Source organism: Mauremys mutica, chromosome 3, assembly GCF_020497125.1.
Source record: "Mauremys mutica isolate MM-2020 ecotype Southern chromosome 3, ASM2049712v1, whole genome shotgun sequence".
Lineage (NCBI taxonomy): Eukaryota > Metazoa > Chordata > Testudines > Geoemydidae > Mauremys > Mauremys mutica.
Genome location: NC_059074.1, coordinates 14,048,272 through 14,066,812, shown reverse-complemented (window position 1 = coordinate 14,066,812; position 18,541 = coordinate 14,048,272). Strand labels below are relative to the sequence as shown.

The window sequence follows — 18,541 nt, the reverse complement described above, 5'->3', positions numbered from 1 at the left end:
TCTGTATTACCCAAGGATACACAATGCAGATGCTCAGGGAAGGCCAGTTAGACCAGGAGACAAAATAGGTGAAAGTGGAGTAAGGATTCTTTGCTCTGTAATAATCCAAGGGGCTGCCAAATCCCAACACCTGAGCTCCAGAGGAAGGACACATTTGGCTCCTGTGGTAGGATAATGCTTTGGGGAAAGCCTCACAAAGGCTCCAAAAAATCACAAGAAGGGAACTGACGTGAAAAGAGTGTTTGATCTGCAGAACTGAACCTGCGCTCATTTCATAGGCTCATAGCCTCCAAGGCCAGAAGGGCCCATTGTGATCTCTCTTCCTGTACAACTCTGGCCATAGAACTTCCCCCCTCCAAATAAATCCTTTTGAACTATAGCATGTCTTTAAAAGAAATCCAATCTTGATTTTACAAAGGTGGCAATCCAGAAAAGCACTTATGCACATGATTAGTCCCCCTGAAGTCAATGGGGCTCCTCACACTTAAAAGTGAAGCCTGGACACAAGTGCTTTGCTGAATCAAGCCTTAATCCAGCTCAAATCTAGAAACAGACAGCTGCTTGGACATTTCAACCTGCCGGAGACCAGCTCAAGCAAAACAGTTTGCTTTTAGCGAGGGAGGATGATTTTGTAGCAAGTGCCCTGGAGCAGCGTTCAATTCCTGGCTCAGCCACAGACTGCTTGTGTCATCGTGGGCCGAGTCACGGAAGTTCTCTGTGCCTCAATTACTAATATTCTGTTTGTAGGTTGTATCCCTTTCTGCCATGCTCCATCTGTCTCATCTATTTAGATTGTAAGCTTGCAAGGGCAGGGACTGTCTCTTACTAAGCATTCTGCATAGTGCATAGCACGATGGGGCTCTGATCCCAGGACCTAAGTAGGCCATACCTTAATGCATCATCTTTTGCCTACAGATTAGCAAGGTTTACCGCTTGAGAGGAAGAATGGTCCAGTAGTCAGAGCGCTAGTTTGGGATTCAACAGACCTGGGTTCAATTGCTTGTTCCACCACAGACTTCTTCTGTGGCCTTAAAGGAAGTGAGAGTCTCTCTGGGCCTCAGTTCCCCACCTGTGAAATGGGGCTAGTAGCACTGTCCAACCTCACAGGGGTTTTGTGAGGACAAATACATTAAGGATTGTAAAATACTATGGGAATGGGGGCAGTAAAAGTACCTATGATAGTTCTAGGAGGATTCAAGAGAGCTTTTTCTCAGATAATTAGCAGCAGGCTCTCCTTGCAGAGACAGGGCTGTTCCATGCCAGTGAGTGGAGGAAGGAGGACCCATGCTGCCTAAGCTTCCAGTCTGATCTCTGCAGGAGTCAGACACAGTTCCTTTTGTTAGCAGAGCTGGGATTAGCTTCCAGTGATCTGCCAGAGTTCAGCCTGGGAAGCCTTGGAGGAGTCTTGGCAGTTATCAAACACGAGGAAAATCGATGTAGTTGGCAAACGAGAAGCCTAGGAGTCTAATATGCATGCTGCAATCCCAGTCAAAACAGGGGTGGAAATAGATGCTTGTGCCCTACACTGAGCCACAAATCAGGATTTACAATTAAGGGAAAGAAAGAGAAAAGCTGTCCAATTGCTACAGTTGTAAAGGCCTCAGAATTCCCCTGCAGGGAATTTCTTGTCCTACAAGTTAAAGTCCATTGAAAAACACTGAGTTCTTGTTTAAAAAAAAAAAAAAAAAAGATGTCCCTCCTTTCTTCCAAGACAGGTGGAATTTTATGACGTGTTGACTATAATTAATCCAGACTTGATGCACATTGTTGTAACAACCTAGAGATCCCATCACAGAGCAATAAAGAGAGACAGGACTGCCTTCCCCCCCACTCTCTTTAAAATTCAATTAAAATATACATTGGATGCAACTTCCCATTAGCTGGTACTATTTGTACATCCCGTGTTCTTTCTTTAATTAAAAAACATGCTTATTGCAATACTGCTAGAATCACTTTTACGGTATTTTAATTGTAATGCCTCTGTCTGATTAAAAAAAGAAAATATGAACTAGAAACTGCCTGCAAATAGTATCATCATGCACAGCCCAAATGGACTGAGCATAACAAAAAATGGCTCAGATAACCAAGCATCACAGCCAGTCTATAAACAAGGGAAAGAATGGGTATCTGCAGCAGGTGACTGGATGACACAGAAGACTGGACAAAGATAAAAAATGTGCTATTTCTATGGTACTAGTTCAAACTCAGCCCATATCAGCAATGACTTCAGTGTCTGTTGGCTGATGTGATCCTGTATGTGCCTCATCAGGACCCTATGACTGATGGTATTGAAGGCCAGAGGGAGGTGTAGCTGGATCACTGCAAAGGACTCCTGTCCAAAACCAAGAGAAGGTTATCCAGCTATGCCTGTAGGGCCAGATTGATGGGAAGAGGTGCAATAGGGAAAGAGAAAAGCTAAATTAATATAAATGAAAAGGCCTCCTGATATAACACCAGGACTATGTTAACCTCATGCCTGGTAAACAAGAAAAGTGTCAGACACCAGCTAAACAAAATTGGTTTGTTGAAAATTAGACCTAATTGGTGGACAAAATAATAAGGGGATGGACTATTCCACCCAACACTTCCTTTGCAGTCCTCAGCAAAAGACTTTTTGGGGAAGAAGATGGCTACTGTGGCCACGGACTGACTGAAAGAAGAGGAAGGAGCGAGCTTCGCCATCATGGCTGCCACCCTGCAGTCTCCTGAGTCCCACTGGATCCCAGGGTCATCATTGTGCCGTCTTCATCCTGAGCAAACTGGGCCAGAGAAAGGGACCCAGATGACACTGCCACCTTCACCAGCTAAATCCCAAATGCCACCTGGGATGTAGGTGTTCTATTCCATGGGTGTTCTATTCCTTCTCCACCTTATTTATTCTCTTTCCTATCCCTCTCCTTTTGCTTTTTGTTTAATAACGCTCTGGCTTAGCCAGCCATGACTATATTTTGCAACACTGCTGTAAGCCTGTCACCCAAGAGAGGTAGTTAAAAGCAATGCTCTAAATGGCCCAATGATGGCACAAGTTTGCCAGGTCTTATCAGCCACTCCGAGACTGTGTGCTGGGCTTGTGTTTCTCCAGTTGGGCTTATGTTTCTCCAGCACTGAGTCTGCAAGTGAGAGTCAACACCTGAGACAGAAGCTGCATTTTCTCTTTGCTGTTTTTTCCATGTCCCTCTTGTGTGTTTGTCTTCTAAAAAACAGGATCAAACCTCAACAGCAGTAACAACAGCTCCAGCCCATCTCAACTAACTACTTCTCTTTATTCCTCAAAAGTACAGTTATCACCATCTGTGTTTCTTGCATGCGGCCACCGGTGGATTTTTTTGCAGCCACAACAGCCACCAAAGCATGGGTGGAGATCGAGAGGGCAAAGCAGCAGTCCCTCCCTGCAGCATCCATCTGTTGCTCCTGAACAGCTGGTACCAAGGGCAGTGAGATGCACCGCCTTGGTGTTTGCGCTGATGCTGCCAGCAGGGATCAGCACCCTGCACCACGCAGCCTTCTTGGGAGCTGTGGGCAGTGCCTCTGCAGACAAGTGCATGGCACCAGAAGCAGCTCTTGTCAGTGCAGATGGCTGCGGCGTTTAGTCACCAGGACATTTCCTTGGGTAGCTCCCCCACACCGAGAGTTTGGGATGCTGCAGGCGTCTGGTGAGTTCCTGACCCACCTTTCCGGGGCTGTCTTTCGCTGAAGGGCCATGGGAGGCAGGGACAGAGATGGGTCGTCGCTCCCTGCGCCTGGGGCTGCACTCGCTATTTACAGTTGCTCTAGCTACTGCAGCAGGTCAACGACTCCAGGCTGCTGCAGGGCATGGCAGGTCCCCAGCACAGTGAGGGGCTCCCACTCCATGACAAGCTCTGAGCATAATAGGAACAAAGTCCGGGGGAGCTAAATGGGGATCTCTACTTCCTACCGCCCAGCCCCAGTGTACTAAGGGGCTCCTACTAAGTTCCCATGTGGTGCATGCAACCTGCCGGGATCACCCCTTCTTATTAGCATCAAGAGCTCCGTCGGGGATGCGGGGTGAGTCTGAGCACAGGGGAATCTTTCCTCCCTGCCACTTACACAAAGGGGTTTGCTGCTTTTCAACAAGTACAGAAGTTAATTAAGTATTGTAGGGAAAACTGTCAGAGCGGCCACATAACGTGTTGTGAAAATCTCTTGTCTAAAAGACTGTCATACAGGGGGCTGTCCCTTATAAAATCTTTTTACAGCTAAAGGGAAAGGGAACAATGAACCTGATTAAAATGAAAGCCTTACGTAACACTTTATATTTCAAATGCTTTAATTGTTTTCCCTGCTTTTCTGTATAATTAATAAATAACTTTAAAAGATTTTTAATAGTATGTTTGCCATGGTACTAAGCAGGCTGAGGTATCTGGTTATAAAACCCTGAACTCTGTTTAAAACTGTTAAATGTTGGATAGTTTCAGGGTCATGTTAATACCTGTGACTCTTTCAGCCCATTTATTCCATCTAAATTAATACAAAAGAACCAAGTGTGCTTGGTATCATAAATGTCCTTCTCAGAGTCACTGGGTCTAAAACACTCTAATGTTGGTTTAATAACTGCACCGTACCTACCATATAGTGTGTGTAAGCTGAATGGGCTTGTTTGAGAATGAAAAGGAGCATGACGGAGTGGGGAAAAAATGCTTTGAATATGAGATGAGTCCAAGCCATAAAGACACTGTATCCAAACTTCACTGAGAACAATGGAAGGACTCCCATAGACTTCACCGGGCTGATGGACCAAGCCCATGGTTCAGCGTTGTGTCTGAACTTCCTTTCTTATTCAGTTTCTTGCTCTGGATCTATTTCATAGATTTGGGCTGAGCCACAAAGTTCAGACCCAGATTTGGATCCAAACTTGTTAGGACTTTGGATCCTGTATTCTAGTTCAGACCCACCTCATACACGTGATACAGATATGCATTCCAGCAGGATAATCTCATTCGGGCTCAAAAAGACTCATTCATGACCAAGATCAGAGGCTTAGAACTTTCAGCGGGAGGTTGGTGGAGGATTTCGCTAAAGCGTTTTCATGCTTGATCTCAACCTCAGCTTGATTAAAGTATTTATTTTATTTGTTCAGGTGGAAGGAAACCTGATAAAATTCCATCCCACTATTTTGGGAGATCTCTGGTCCAGGGGTAGAAGTGGGAAGGAAAGTTGTTTCCATTTTCAGATTTCTTTATGGTCTGTTAACTCAAAACTGAGTTAAAATACATTAAAATATCACATTCCTTGTGTCTATAGTCCTCAATGAAGGTTTAGCCACAGATCCTCAAAGATATTTAGATGCGCAACTCCTATCAATTTCAATGGGAGTTAGGAGCCTAAATACCTTTGAGGATTTGGGCCTTAGTACCTATGACATTTGTTAAGAAATCTCTTTTACAAACCATTAAGTGTAAGCATTTAAAAACAACACAAAGTCCTTTGCTAACTTTTTAGGTCGCAAGCCTGAAAAGACTAGCACGTGTGCTTAAAGTTAAGCACATGAAGAAAGGTATTCAGGATTGGGGCTGTCATTTCAAGGATGGAAATGTTTCTTTAGGTGAATGGAAGGTTATTTTTGTCCTAAATTGTGTATTGATTCCAACAGAGCTTCATCTATTTACACCAAATCTGAATTTGACTCGGGGTATGTAAGTAAGTACTACAAACCTGATGCTTTCTCTCTTAATTGTGCTGTATTATTTACACAGCACCAACAGAGTGCTAGGATCATGGATTATTTATTACATTCTGTAACTGTAGCCTATAATTCTGTAACAACATCATTAGTTCTGTAAAGGCTTTTCCAACACACTTGCATCCAAGACACCACACAAGACATAGCTGATTATTGTTACCAGTACCACTATTATCCCTGATGGCTGTGCAGAAGAGCTGCACTTTCAGCAGTCAGGAATAAAAGCATTCCTACTCATATTGTCATTATGCCTCAAACGGCATAAACGATGCCTTCCGCATACATAATAATTAAACAGATCCCTCCCCCTATCCTCACTATGTTTACCAAACACTGATGCTCTGTCTCTTATGCTCCTGTGTGACCAGGTGCCTTGGCACAGTTTATTTGATTTGGGGGTGGGGAAGGAGAGGTTGAAACTCTACCGCCTGGAAGAAACAAACAGACAAAAACCTCCTCAGACCTTTGACATGCAGCAAGTTGAGGATGCCAGTGGTGGTATCCAGCAGCAGCGTCTGACCTCTTTCTACCGTGACATTAGCACCATCTTGTGGCAGGTGCCCATCAAGCCAGCTGGAGTTCTTAGACCACCGGCCACAGAATTGGAGGGGAAGGTGCCTCTGAAAAAGAAAATAAGGGTCTTAAAACTGATCTTTCATTATTTTGAAAATATATATAACTGGAAATAACTTTAAAACAAACGATAAGTGTGGTCGTGCAGGTCCTTGTCCTAACCTCCTGTTGTCACCAAACATGGAAATACTTGTCAGGGGAAAATGGACCCCAGTTTTACCTGGCATACCTTAAGTGAAGTTCATTCACTCTGGCAACGTCTTTTTGTCTAGGCTAGTTGGGCTGTATGTTCCCCCTTGCCCCAATATGCAGCCCTCCCCCTTCTAAACAACAACAGGGAGAGGAGGGGATCCAAGTTTCATGGTGCATGTTTTCTCCACTAAAATATCTAGACTCAACTCACAGTCTACTTCAAAAGTAGACCTAGGCTCCCCACAAAGGTTAGGTCTGGATAGACCTTAGAGGAAATGCTATATAGCATGTCTAGAGCAACAGACCTACCTCAAGAGGTACTGCAAGGACTAGTCAATATTTGCAATGTATACACCACAGCGATCCATGTGCTTGTTACCATCGTACTGGATTAGTGCAGCACAGGATATATGTGGTTTCTCTATAGGGTAAAAAGATTGATGTAGTAGACAGGGCATGACAAGGACTCAAGAAACCTGGGTTCATCCACAGACTCCCTGAGTGGCTTTGGGCAAATCAGTCTACCCCTGTCTCAGTTCCCCATGTGTGAAATGGGGATGATACTTTCCTACCTCACAGGGTGTTGTGAACAGGGGCGGCTCGAGGCATTTTTCTGCCCCAAGCACGGCAGGCAGGCTGCCTTCGGCGGCTTGCCTGCGGGAGGTCCGAAGCTGCGGGACCAACGGACCCTCCGCAGGCAAGCCGCCAAAGGCAGCCTGTCTGCCGCCCTCACAGTGACCGGCAGAGCGCCCACAGTGGCTTGCTGCCCCAAGCACGTGCTTGGCGTGCTGGGGCCTGGAGCCGCCCCTGGTTGTGAAGATAAAACCCTTTATGATTGTGAGGGACCCAGTTACCAGAGTGATAAGGACCATGTACCCTGGCAGATTCAGCAACACCAGCGAATATGAAATGCACCTGCCTGCTTCCTTACTGATGATTCTCCTCTGGAGCACATTACACCTGCTCTCTGTAGATTGCATCCATTTGTTTCTGAGTGAAATTCAAAACACTGATTTTGATCAATGAAGCCCTATGTGGCTTCAGTCCTGTCTACCTCAGAATCTCTCTCCCCATACACTATCTTGATAAATCAGATGGTCTGGCATGATCCTGACAACAGTTCCCAGATATCAGTAGTAGGGAACCAGAGGCAGGGCATTCTCCAGGGGACAGGGATGGGGTTTTGTTTACTGCAGTGGCTCAACAAGCCCAAATTTCCAGAGCACACTACCAGGTATATCTTACTCACTAAAGAGTTTGCTAGAAGCTTGAGTAATTCAAATGTAGTTTGTAGGGTGGAAGTAAGGGTTTTTTTTCCAGTTGACTTGCCATCAGTTTTGTTTTTTGCTGAACAATGTTTTATACTGACAGTTCATGCACCACTTTTAGACTGGCAGGGGTGCATTTTGGAAAACAAACATTTAGGTAGCTAAGAATTTGCTACACTAGAAGGGACTAATGGTCCATCAAGTCTGCTATACGGTCTCCACAGCTTGGATCCTTATCGGAACCAAACCTTTTTAGACTCCTACACACCTTGCTGGTGGGAACATTAGAAATGACCAATATATGCTAACTAGCATATAGATCATATTAATATGGATTACCTGCACCATACATATATTAGTATGCATTAAGCACAAATAGAAGTAAGTACAAATAGTATAGCAGTTATATAATCTAAATTGGCCTCTACCTTTATCATAATACTATTCTCTAATCCTAAGTATCCCATAACACCTTGCATTACCTGAAGTAAACTTTGGCTTAAGTACATAGGAAAGTTGTCAGGATCAGGACATGATTATTTTATCATAGCAACAGGTAGGGAGTTATTCTCCCAGGCCAGTACTGGAATGTCCCAAGGGAAGAAGACAAGACATATCATTGTTTTGTCCTAGTACAAACCTAGGAGATGCCTTCATGTCCTTTGGTATCTGGAATGCATTCAGAACAAAGAGATAAGTGGTACATAGTACCAAAAAAACAAGGTAAAAAGCTGACTGGTAAAATTCTAGTTTCAGGTGATGTACGCTGTACCTTTTACACCTCTACTTGATATATTGCTGTCCTCGGGAGCCAAAAAATCTTACCACGTTATAGGTGAAACCGCGTTATATCGAATTTGATTTGATCTGCTGGAGCGCGCAGCCCTCCCCCCGCCCCGAGTGCTGCTTTACCGCATTATATCCGAATTCGTGTTTTATCGGGTGGTGTTATATCGGGGTAGAGGTGTACTTGTAAACTGGTAGGGTATAAAAAGATGGCTTTAGAGGTGTAACTCTGGGAGCACACCTTCTGCGTAATGTAAATGTAACAGTGCTGCACAAGACGGCTTCCCGGAGTATCGTATAGAACCTTTTTCCTGTACTACATTATTATTGGCTTTTAGCAATAAACATGACTGACATTGGCTATTTAGTCTCTTGAGTATATTTCATAATGAACTAAAGTGTGGTCAAGAAATTGACGATACAATTTGTCAACATTAGATAGTACTATTTATTTACAGTAGCACTAACAATGTGCTGGGTGCTTTCTAGACATTCAAAGAAATCACAGAAACGGACTGGAAGGGACCTCAGTAAGTCATAGTCCAGTCCCCGCCACTCATGGTAGGACTAAGTATTATCTAGACCATCCCTGACAGGTGTTTGTCAAACCTGTTCTTAAAAACCTCCAGTGATGGAGATTCTACAACCTCCCTACATAATTTGTTCCAGGGCTTAACTATCCTTACATAGGGTTGGCAACTTTCTACTCACACAAAACCAAACACCCTTGCCCCGCCCCTCCTCTGAGGCCCCACCTGAGCCCTGCCCCTTCTCCAAGGCCCTACCCCCCACTCACTCCATCTTCCCCTCCCTCAGTTGCTCACTCTCTCCACCCTCACTCACTCGCTCATTTTCACCACACTGGCTCAGGAGGTTGGGGGGCAGGACGGAGGGCTCTGCCTGGGGTTGCAGGCTCTGGGGTGGGGCTGGGGATGAGGGGTTTGAGGTGCAGGAGGGTGCTCTGGGATGGGATTGAGGGGTTTGGAGGGTGGGAGGTGGATCAGGGCTGGGGCTGGAGCCTGGGAGGGGGTCAGGGATGCAGGCTCTGGATGGCTCTTACCTCAAGCAGCTCCCGGAAGCAGTGACATGTTCCCCCTCCAGCTCCTATGCTGAAGCAGGTCAGGTGGCTCTGCATGCTACCCCGTCCGCAGGCTCCTGACCAATGGGAGCTGTGGGGGTGGGGCTTGGGGCAAGGGCAGCTCGCGGAGCCCCCTGGCTGCCCCTACATGTAGGAGCCAGAGGGCGGGACATGCCGGCTGCTTCCCAGGAGCCACACAGCATGGAGGCTAGCAGGGAACCTGCCAGCCCCCCTCCGCAGTGCCGCCACCCGGACAGTTTTTCGACCGGATGACTGGGGTCTGTCAGAGCTGACTTCTGGGCCACTGCCAAGCAGAGGAGGAGTGCAGGTTTCGTGGAACTCTCCTTATAACCACTGGCTTGTTTGTGTGCTGCTTCCTTTCGTGTAGATACATATCTCCCCCCTCTGCCTTGTCTTTACATTTACAGATATGTCAGTGCTATAGGTCAGGAGCTGTAACCACAGCTGCTCATTGTAAATAAGGCATGTAAAGAAAAATACAAAAGGATCCTTGTCTCAGTGTACAGAGAGATCAGTGCAGTCCCTGCTGCACTGTCTGATGTAAATTCAGACATAACCTAGAGGTCTCAAACAACTGCTGAACTAATAACTACAAATGGACCCAAAACACAAAAATTCACCCCAGACCCAGTTTCTAAACATGTTTCAGTCCTGTTTTTACTTAGACATTTTAACCCTCCTGCTGCACCACCACCACCTCCTCCTTTATTGCAGCTTCATGGTCTCCCACTACAAGGGATGATTGGGAGTGATGAGGACAAGTGATTGAGAACCAACTCCATATCCCAGCTAAGAGCCTGTGTAGCTGCAGGTAGCAGGGATGGTTCTCCTGAGGACATGCTGGTGACTTTTTTTAAAAAAAATCTTCAGTACCACAGGTGACACTAGGCCATCAAGTCAGTAGTGAGCCAATGCCCTATAATATGCTGTATGCAGTATAATGCCAAAGATTAAGTGACAGATTTCAGAGTGGTAGCCGTGTTAGTCTGTATCAGCAAAAAGACCGAGGAGTCCTTGTGGCACCCTAGAGACTAACAAATTTATTTGGGCATAAGCTTTTGTGGGCTACAGCTCACTTCATCAGATGCATGGAGTGGAAAATACAGTAGGAAGATATAGATACACAGAGAACATGAAAAAAATGGGTGTTGCCGTACCAACTCTAACGAGACTAATCAATTAAGGTGGGCTATTATCAGCCGGGGGGAAAAAACTTCTGTAGTGATACTCAGGATGACCCATTTCCAACAGTTGACAAGAAGGTCTGAGTAACAGTAGGGGGGAAATTAGCATGGGGAAATAGTTTTTACTTTGTGTAATGATCCATCCAATCCCAGTCTTTATTCAAGCCTAATTTAATGGTGTCACATTTGCAAATTAATTCAAATTCTGCAGTTTCTCATTGGAGTCTGTTTTTGAAGGTTTTTTTGTTGGAGAATTGAAACTTTTAGGTCTGTAATTGAGTAACCCTAAAAGTCGCAATTCTCCAACAAAAAAACTTCAAAAACAGATTCCAACAAGAAACTGCACAGCTACTGATGCACAGCCACCTCAGTAATCAAATCATTGGCTCACGTCCACATTATGCCCCTTCTTCCGTGGTGTGCATCCTCACCAGCAGCACTTCCACTGGGGCATTGTGGGGCACCGACCGCTGGAGCCCCACCACCCTGGGGCTGACAGTTGGAACTGAGAGCTCGGCACGGGGTTCACAGCTGGAGCCCCACCCTCTCCACCCCGGGGCTGACAGCCATCAGGCGATGTAAATAACACAGTGTCTGCACAGACACTGCATCGCCCTAACCATATCGACCTAAGCGCTCTGCCTCTCGTGGAGGTGGCGTTATGAAGTCGATATAGTGGGCGACTTACATCGGCGGGAGCTGTAGACACTTAGAGTTAGGTCGAAGTAACTAAGCTGCCTTACGTTGACCTAACTCTGTAGTCAGGGACGACCTGTGCCTGCTGATAGTGGGTGGGGGAGGGCAGAGTGAAGGTAACCAGCTGCAGTGGTGTTACTGAGCATGCTCAGTCCATGTGAGCATGCTCAGTACAAGCCAAGCAGCAAGTTTGGGGGGGGCATGTGACCCTGCATGCCCACCCCCCATCCATCCTCTCTGTCTGTAGTGTAGACCAAGCCTCAGTTGCAGGTGAAGTGATTGCTATAAAGCATATAGTGCACTTAATCTCAGACACCTAGCAGTGTTTTGTTGGTTTTTTTAAGGAAACTAGCACCTACAGAAGAACAAGTACATTCCCCCAAAAGACAACAAGCCTGATCCTGTGATCAAAGAAGACCAACAGCTTAAAAGCTAATACAGTAAATAGCCATCAGAAACCTAACTAAAGCGCATTGCTTGTTATTTCACCCAGAGCCTAGCCTATATATTGTGAATTTAAACTAAAGGCTCTTTGGGTCAGGGACTCCAAGTGAAATCCTGACTCTACAGGAGTTTTGCTTTTGACTTCATTGGGGTCAGGATTTTGCCATCTGACTTTAGACATGTCTTTAAGGTGCTGAGCACAAAGCTAATACTATATACCAAAATAATAACCACTACCACCTTGCTTTCCTGCATACAAAAATATCCCTATAACCACTTATTATCTATGGGGGGGTGGAATACACCTTTAAGTAACGTAGCCATTACCCACTCCTGGACATGAAGCAGTGAACAAGCAAAGGCTGGGAACACTACAGCCATATCAGAGAGATTGACACACACGAGGAAGCCTTTCCTGCAGGAGTGACAGATTGCCATTTAACCAGCAAGTACAGAGCAAGTGTTTTTGTTCCAGTCACTAGTGAGAGACAAGGTTAACATTTCAAGTGATGGAATACAGTGTATATTTCCCCATGCCATGGACCCAGGACTCCACACCACATTTGAAAACACTTAATTTCAGTGATGGAGTACATGGGACCTCACTTTCCGGGCTGTGAACTCTTGACAGCTCCTCAATTTAATTCACCAGGGAAGCCATTTCCAGTCCCCCCTCCCCCCACTTGAATCCACCTGAAGGAAAGCAAAGCACATATTTGGAGGAGACATAGAAGGGTTTTTTTATTTTATTACCCTAGATGTCTTTTAGATGGGAAGTATTCACAGCCATCTGCTCTAATTATTCCTCCGGTATTGGCCACCATCTTCATGCAACAATAGAAATAATTATCTCCTCAAGGGCAAAAGAAAAAAAATATTTACAGAAACAAACAAAAGTGGATTATTTTTAGTTCCTAGGGGGGAAAAAGAAACAACAAGCTACTTCCTAATGAAGAAGCAATTAGGAAGGTGGGTAGAGCATCTATAATTAAATCGGACAAATCGGTGCAGGGACCTCCCACATACATGCTGCAAAGTCTTATTCAGTGCAGGTATGTGGTTAACATACAAGACATTCGCCAGACTGATTGAACCAAGTTTGTCTTGTAACAGCCTCTGTAGTCAGATCCTTCATTCACACTGACGTATAATTGATCCATCCCAAGATGCACCTGTGTGGTATAAAGATAAGGAACACTCACCATGATTTATACAGGCAAGAGATGTAGCAGGGCACCACGATGTCTATTTGACCTCGCTCTCCCAGCTACCCGGATGGTCATATAGCTCCCATCATCATGGTTTGGTAGAGTGGACTTCTGGCTGTGCTACCTAGGTCTAATAATTCAGTGGAAGCCTGACACATTCTTCTTTTCAACTGTAAGTCAGGCTGAATGGATTTTGAAAACTCTTTCCATAGACCATAGGAGGAAAAGAGATGGGATTTTATTCTCATTTCCACTAAGGTCTCTTTACATCGCTCTTGCAATGTAAAGGGGCGTTAGCATCAATGAGAACCAGTGCCTTTGAGTACGGTTCATCTCCTCGCAGCTTCCTGTGAAGAAAGGATTGAGGATTTCCCAGGCGGGAAAGCGAATACTGTGTGTTGTGCTAGAGAACAATATGGACATCAATGTAAGCTCACTGTCAAAGTGCTCACAAATACGATGTCAGGGTATAACACAACATCATCTGCACATGGGTGTCCAGTCCATGCACCAATGGTCAAGGGTGCTGTTGCAAAGGGCACTACAGGGCAGGATACTAGGCTTCTGGAGTAGAGAAACAGCTTACCAGATAGGAGAAATGAACTAGAACCTCCAAGAAAACCTGTCCAAGCTAGTTCAGTACCAGACCCTGAGAACCACACTGCAGGGTGAAGTTAGTGAGCTCCTTTCTGAAGCAACCCACCCACCCCTTCCACCCTGCAGGGTTCTCAGCGCCTTAGTCACTTCCACTTGCTCTACAGCTGGTTCAGCTTTGGCCAAGTCCTTAGAGAGAACAAAACGGCCAGAATGGGCATATTTTCTTTTTCCCCCACCATAGACTTGTTTTAGCATTTCCTGAGAAAGATCGGAGCCTCTCCAGGGAAACCAGCCCTCCAGCTAAAGAAGGACTCTACCCAAGAGTTCTGATCCAATATGGACCTTAAATGATACACTGCACCCCACTCTGCTCCACGTGATGAGAATCTGAAGACAATAAGAGACTCTTCTTCCATGGAGGAAAGAGTCCCACATGTTAGTGGGCCAAATTCAGACATCATATTCGCGGTGGTGTAATTTACATGTTGGTAACGCCACCTAGCTCCTATTTAGCGCTTTTCATCAGTAGATCTCAGTTTTTTACATAGGAGGACAGCATCATTATCCTCATTTTACAGATGGAGAAACTGAAGCTTAGAGCGGAAAAGTGATTTGCCTGAGGTCACTAGTGGCAGAATGTAACATCAATTTTTTTAAAGGCTCCATAGGTGATCCTGGCAATTACAGGCCAATAAACCCAACTTCAATACAGGCAAACTGGTTGAAACTACAGTGAAGAACAAAAATATCAGACACACAGATGAACATGATTTGTTGGGGAAGAGTCAACACAGTTTTTGTAAAGGGAAATCATGCCTCACCAATCTACTAGAATTCTTTGAAGGGGGGTCAACAAACATATGGACAAGGGTAACCCAGTGGATATATTGTACTTGGACTTTCAGAGTGTCTTTGACGAGGTCCCTCGCCAAAGGCTCTTAAGCAAAGTATGCAGTCATGGGATAAGAGAGAAGGTCCTCTCATGGATCAATAACTGCTAAAACGATAAGAAACAAAGGGTAGGAATAAATGGTCAGTTTTCACAGTGGAGAAAGGTAAATAATGGGGGCCCCCAGGGGTCTGTACCGGGACCAGTGCTGTCAACATACTCATCAATGATCTGGAAAAAGGAGCAAACAGTGAGGTGGCAAAGTTTGCAGATGATACAACATTGCTCAAGATAGTTAAGTCCACAGCGGACTGTGAAGAGTTACAAGGCAATCTCTCAAAACTGGGTGACTGGGGAACAAAATGGCAGATGAAATTCAATGATGATAAATGCAAAGTAATGCACATCGGAAAACATAAGCTCAACTAAACATACAAAATGATGGGGTCTAAATTAGCTGTTACCACACAAGAAAGATCATGGAGTCACTGTGGATAGTTCTCTGAAAACATCTGCTCAATGTGTAGCAGCAGTCAAAAAAGCTAACAGACTGTGACGAACCATTAGAAAAGGGATAGATACTAAAACAGTAAATATCATAATACCACTTATCATAATACCACTATATAAAGCTGTGGTACACCCACAACTTACTACATGCATTTCTGGGCACCTAATCTCAAGAAAAAAGATATTGAAAGTGGAAAAGGTACAGAGAGGGACAATAACATGATTAGGGGTGAGGAACAGCTTCCATAAGAGGAGAGATTAAAAAGACTGGGACTGTTCAGCTTAGGAAAGAAACAATTAAGGGGGATTTGATAGAGGTCTATAAAATCATGAATAGCGTAAAGTGAATAAGGAAGTGTGTTTTATCACTTCCCATAAAACAAGAACCAGGGGTCCCCCAATGAAACTAATAGGCAGCAGGTTTAAACAAACATATGGAAGTACTTCTTCATACAATGCCTGGTCAATCTGTGGAACTTGTTGGAAGGGATGTTGTGAAGGCCAAAAATATAACTGGGTTAAAAAAAGAATTAGATAGCTCATGGAGGATCGGTCCATTAATGGCTAGTAGTCAGGATGGTTGGGGATGTAACCCCATCCTTTGTGTGTCCCTAAACCTCTGACTGGAAGATGCTGGGACTGGAATGACAGGGAATGGATCACTGGATAATTGCACTGTTTTGTTGGTTCCCTCTGAAGCAGCTGGTACCAGCCACTGTCGGAAGACTGGGCTACATGGACCATTGGTCTGACCCAGTATGGCCGTTCTTATGAGACTCCAGTTTGAACTAGTATAGGTGCACCTCTTCAGGAGGGTGGCTTTGTTGAAGATCTCACAACCTGAGTGAATTTGCCTAACCACCCTCTGCTGCTTTCCTATTTACCCTTCCCATGGAAATACCAACAGTTCCACAATAACACATGTACACAACTGCATTTGTAATACAATGAACCCAAAGTTACTAACCTAATTCAATCAGGTTCAACTCCACTCAATAAAGTTCATTCAGGATAGTGCAGGAACGTGTCAGTGTGTCACAGTCAGCTCTTCCCAGGATTGTATCCACAATAAAAAGAGAAGGGAGATTCTCTTCAGCTACCCTGGAGCAACCTCACTGATTCCACTGAATTGCACTGGAACAATAGTGGAAGAATTTGGCCCAGTTCATTTACGATGGAACTGATAAATGAAGCAGTCTCCCACCAACTATTACAGGGCAAATCTATTTACACACACAAAATTGACCTGGGCCAGAGAGGTGGGATTGGAACCAGGAAACTGGCAGGTCCCAAAGGTAAAAATGCATTTCCATCCAACAGCATTAGTAACTCAAGACCATAAACAAACAGAGCTATCATTAATTACTCAGACAGGGGCAGCCGCAAAGGCAGCAAGAAGACCCAAAAGCCAACTGCAAATAGTTCATCTAGCTGATTAGTTTGGGCTAGGGGCGGGGAATGAGTGGGCAGTTTAGGAGGTCAGAGCCCATGGCACAAACCAGTCTGCAGGCCAATTTGCAGCTGGACAATGGCACGATAGAGAACTTGAATCCTATAAAAAGCTTTTCCAGCGGGGGAGTAATCACTGCAATTTCCGAGCACAGAAGGTAAGGCTCTTTGCACCAGAGGTAATTAATTAAGGACACGGAATATTGGTTTGATCAAGTGGTGCTTTCGCAGGGAAGGCACTGAAAAGATGGCAATGCATGTGTGTGTGCGCACCTCAGATAAGACATCAGCCTTAATAACCTCCCTTTTACCTACTGAGACAATAAAGCCCAGTTGCGACTAGTAAGGCTCAAAGACCTAGTGTGAAATAATGAACACTAAACCAATCAGTAATTAAAGGAGCCATGTGAGTAGAGTTCATAAATGGAAGGGAAATCTTAAACAGGTATGTACCTGTGTCCTCTTTAATAACACAATGTTCCACGATCCCAGAATCCTGGAATGCAAATAGAGTTGCTTTCAATTCCAGCCACCTGGCTACAACAACAAATAACGCATTGCTACTCAATGGGCTGGCTTTTAGGCATCGTTTTACAGAACACGTGGTCTAGAGAGACATATACACCACTATGGGCAGAGTTGGAACAGAACCTTCCCAAAGTTTAGATGTGGGGTGAAACCCTGGCCCCACTGAAGTCAATGGCAAAACTCCCACTGACTTCAGTGGGACCAGAATTTTATCCTTCAGAGTTTTAATTCAGCCCATTACAGGGAACTTCAGAGAAGGAACCACATTATAGGAAGCTGAGACACGGGTCCAAACTTTCCCCATGTTAACTGACTGCAAATGTACTGTATTCTTCCTCATGTTCATTTCTGGCCTGATTTTCAAAGATTATTCATTTCCGTGAAAGCTGTCTAAATCTAGTACTTTAAACCACAAGATCATCTTGCATGAAGAGAGAGAGAGAGAGAGAGAGTGTGCGTATGAGATAATGGAATGTAGTTCTCCAGTTTAGACACACCTTGGATGTTGTTTTCCAACCCACAGTTGAAGGGCACACATGATTTAAACAGCAATGTAAATCACCAACTTCTCAGAGGCATGTCTACTAATGGTAAATGTCAGGTTAATGCTAACAAGCAAACTGAAAGAGTCAATTGCTTACACAAACAGTGTCCCTAGCCTACTGCTTGTGCTGGACACCGTAGACCATAGTCCATGCTGTATAAACCCTTTCACTTGATTACATCATCTTTACTTCCTGCAGTGTGTTTTCTCAGTTTTGTTGCAAACACAAATATTAACATTGCAGTCATCCAGCCACCTGAAGAAAAAAGGCACAACATGTACCAGCAGGGAAGATTTCTGAAAAGGGGTCTGATCCAATCCCAGTGACGTCAGTATAAAACCATTGACTTCCATGGGAGTTGGACCAGGCTCCAGAATAACTCCCGCTTTAGTATTCTGAAAGACATATGTCAGGTTTTTTTTAACTTTCTGGAGTCCTAGACCCCAGCCACTAGTGAGTGAGCAGTGTAGGACAGTGGTCGGAACACAGTATTGGGAGCCAGGAACTGTTGACTTCTGTCTGATACTGACCCCTTGGTGTATTTGGAATTTAACCCAGCTGCGTTTCATTCTTCCCAAACTCACCTCACAGCCAGGAGGGCTGCAAAGATTCACTGGCTGATAAGTGGAACGTGCTTTGAAAATGAAAATTCCTGCACAAATGCTATGTTGCATTTTCTTCTATGTAAAAGAGAAGGCACATAAACAAGCATAGCCAAAACATAACCAGATAGGAACTAACACATTCTACACATTGAATTTAAACACATGCCTCAATATCCTTAGAGCCAGGGCTGAAAGGGATATTGCATGTCATTACATCCAAATGCACCCCGTCTAGGCTTTTGAACACTCCTGTGAACATAAGAACAT

General features: G+C 44.7%; 1 protein-coding gene and 1 long non-coding RNA gene across 3 annotated transcripts in view; one reads left to right on the top strand and one right to left on the bottom strand.

The window, feature by feature from the left end:
* PKHD1 (PKHD1 ciliary IPT domain containing fibrocystin/polyductin) overlaps positions 1–18,541 on the bottom strand; it is a 367,689-nt gene that overhangs the window by 230,149 nt on the left and 118,999 nt on the right. The window contains exon 36 of the mRNA XM_045008841.1: positions 6,165–6,321. Within this exon, the coding sequence (XP_044864776.1) occupies positions 6,165–6,321 (157 nt within the window). The remainder of the gene's footprint in view (positions 1–6,164; positions 6,322–18,541) is intronic.
* The window catches only part of LOC123365857, a 50,326-nt gene continuing 48,441 nt past the window's right edge, over positions 16,657–18,541 (top strand). For both annotated transcript variants that reach the window (XR_006577794.1, XR_006577795.1), the window contains exon 1: positions 16,657–16,754. This is a non-coding gene — a long non-coding RNA (uncharacterized LOC123365857). The remainder of the gene's footprint in view (positions 16,755–18,541) is intronic.